Here is a 1,857-nt window from a genome sequence, read left to right on the forward strand (position 1 = left end):
GGTTTCACTTTGTACTTAGGTTTTACTTTGGATCCTCCTGATTTTGTTGCTTTCGTCTCTCATGACTCTGAGTTTCTCTGTATCTCTTTTCGGTTCTCCTCAGCACCTCATTTCTATGGCAGTAGCCTTGCTACCCACCGTGTACTCTGATAGTGAGGATGAGTCATCAGAGGCCAGCTCTGTGCACAGCTTGTTCACTGAGGAGTCCATCACTGGGCAGTACAGAGTTCTGCAGCCCTTGGGGCGGGGTTTCACTATTAAAGTGAGGCAATCCTTCCATCGCCTCACAAGCGCCCCTGTTGCTATCAAAGCCCTTGTGAAACGTGAGACTCTGTGGGAGCCAAGGATGTTGGAAGTTGAAATCATGAAGATGCTCAGTCATCCCAATATTGTTTCCCTGCTACAAGTAATAGAAACGAAAGAGAATGTTTATCTAATTATGGAACTGGCCCAGGGAGAAGAGCTACTTAATCGAGTCCGCAAGGCTGGATATCTGAAGGAAGTTGAAGCTAGAGGCATATTCATTCAGCTGCTGAGTGCCATACACTACTGCCATGGTAAAGGTGTTGTGCACAGAGATTTAAAGCCTGACAACATCATTGTGGATGACCATGGACATGTAAAAATTATTGACTTTGGATTAGGTGCCAGATTCATGCCTGGGCAAAAACTAATAAGGCTGTGTGGTGCCTTACAGTTCATCCCCCCGGAAATTTTCTTAGGCTACCCTTACGACGGGCCAAAAGTAGACATATGGGCCTTGGGGGTTATTTTGTACTATATGGTGTCTGGTGTTGTTCCATTTCCAGGGAATACACTGAGTGAACAGAAGCAAAAAGTCTTGCAAGGGAGGTATGAAACACCTTATCATCTCTCTAAAAATTTAAGGAACATAATTAGTTGTTTGTTGACAGTAAATGCAAACCAGAGGCCAACTGCAAAAGACCTCCTAAGTCATCCATGGCTTCAGGAACAGGGAAAGACTTTTGCATTTCATTCCAATGGAGACATCAGCTTCCCAGACCCTGACATCATGCTGGCCATGCAAGATATTGGGTTTCATTCGCAGGACATTAGGGAATCATTAAAACACAAAAAGTTTGATGAAACTATGGCGACTTACCACCTACTGAGAATGCAGGCATGTCAGGATGATGGCAATTATGTCCAAACAGAGTTAATGAATCCAGGAGTGACACCTTTCCCTTCAGCAGAAGACCCTGACACTTTCCCTCCGCCTCCCAGGAGAAGGGCCACTGAACCTTCCCTTAAGACATTAGTCTCATCTAATGACATACATCCTCTCAGACAAAGAGGGGGGACAAATGTTCCTGTTTCATCCAAAAACACACCCACTATGGACAGACGTTACAAACGTTCTATGACTGCCCCTTGTATTTACTTACGAAGAAACACTTCAATGAGCAGAGAAGATACCAGCTTTTCCACTAGCTCCCAGGCAGGGAAGGCCTTAAGTGACTCACAACAAAGTGGGACTTCAACTTCAAGCTCCTTGGAGCCTAGGGGCTGGGCAAAATGGAAAAAGAGAATAGGAGCATGCATGAGGACATTGTGCTGCTGTGTGTCACCTCACAACAAGCATCCGAGGAAAGTGTGCCCCCAAAAATGAGAGGACACCATAATGACAAGAAGTACAAGGTATGGTTCAGGAATATTTTTGTATTCACTTTATCTATGGTTTTACTAATGTCTTGCATATAGACAGTTTATGGTTCTTCAAGTAGAGTGAGTTATAAGTAGTTATATCTAGATAGTGTGGGATGTGGGTGCTCATAAAATTAAACACATGTACAATACTTTCTTACTCTAAGAGTGTAGAACAAGAACACAATCAAA

General features: G+C 43.7%; 1 protein-coding gene across 1 annotated transcript; it reads left to right on the forward strand.

Annotated features, from left to right (window-relative positions):
• Positions 1-103: 103 nt before the first annotated feature.
• On the forward strand, positions 104-1,630 carry LOC114637299 (sperm motility kinase Z-like; the record flags this gene model as incomplete). Its single annotated transcript, XM_028785525.1, has 1 exon — positions 104-1,630. A coding segment is annotated over one exon (1,527 nt), but the record flags the coding sequence as incomplete, so codon positions are not given.
• Positions 1,631-1,857: the final 227 nt, after the last annotated feature.

Source organism: Grammomys surdaster, unplaced genomic scaffold (assembly GCF_004785775.1).
Source record: "Grammomys surdaster isolate TR1022 unplaced genomic scaffold, NIH_TR_1.0 125267, whole genome shotgun sequence".
Classification (NCBI taxonomy): domain Eukaryota; kingdom Metazoa; phylum Chordata; class Mammalia; order Rodentia; family Muridae; genus Grammomys; species Grammomys surdaster.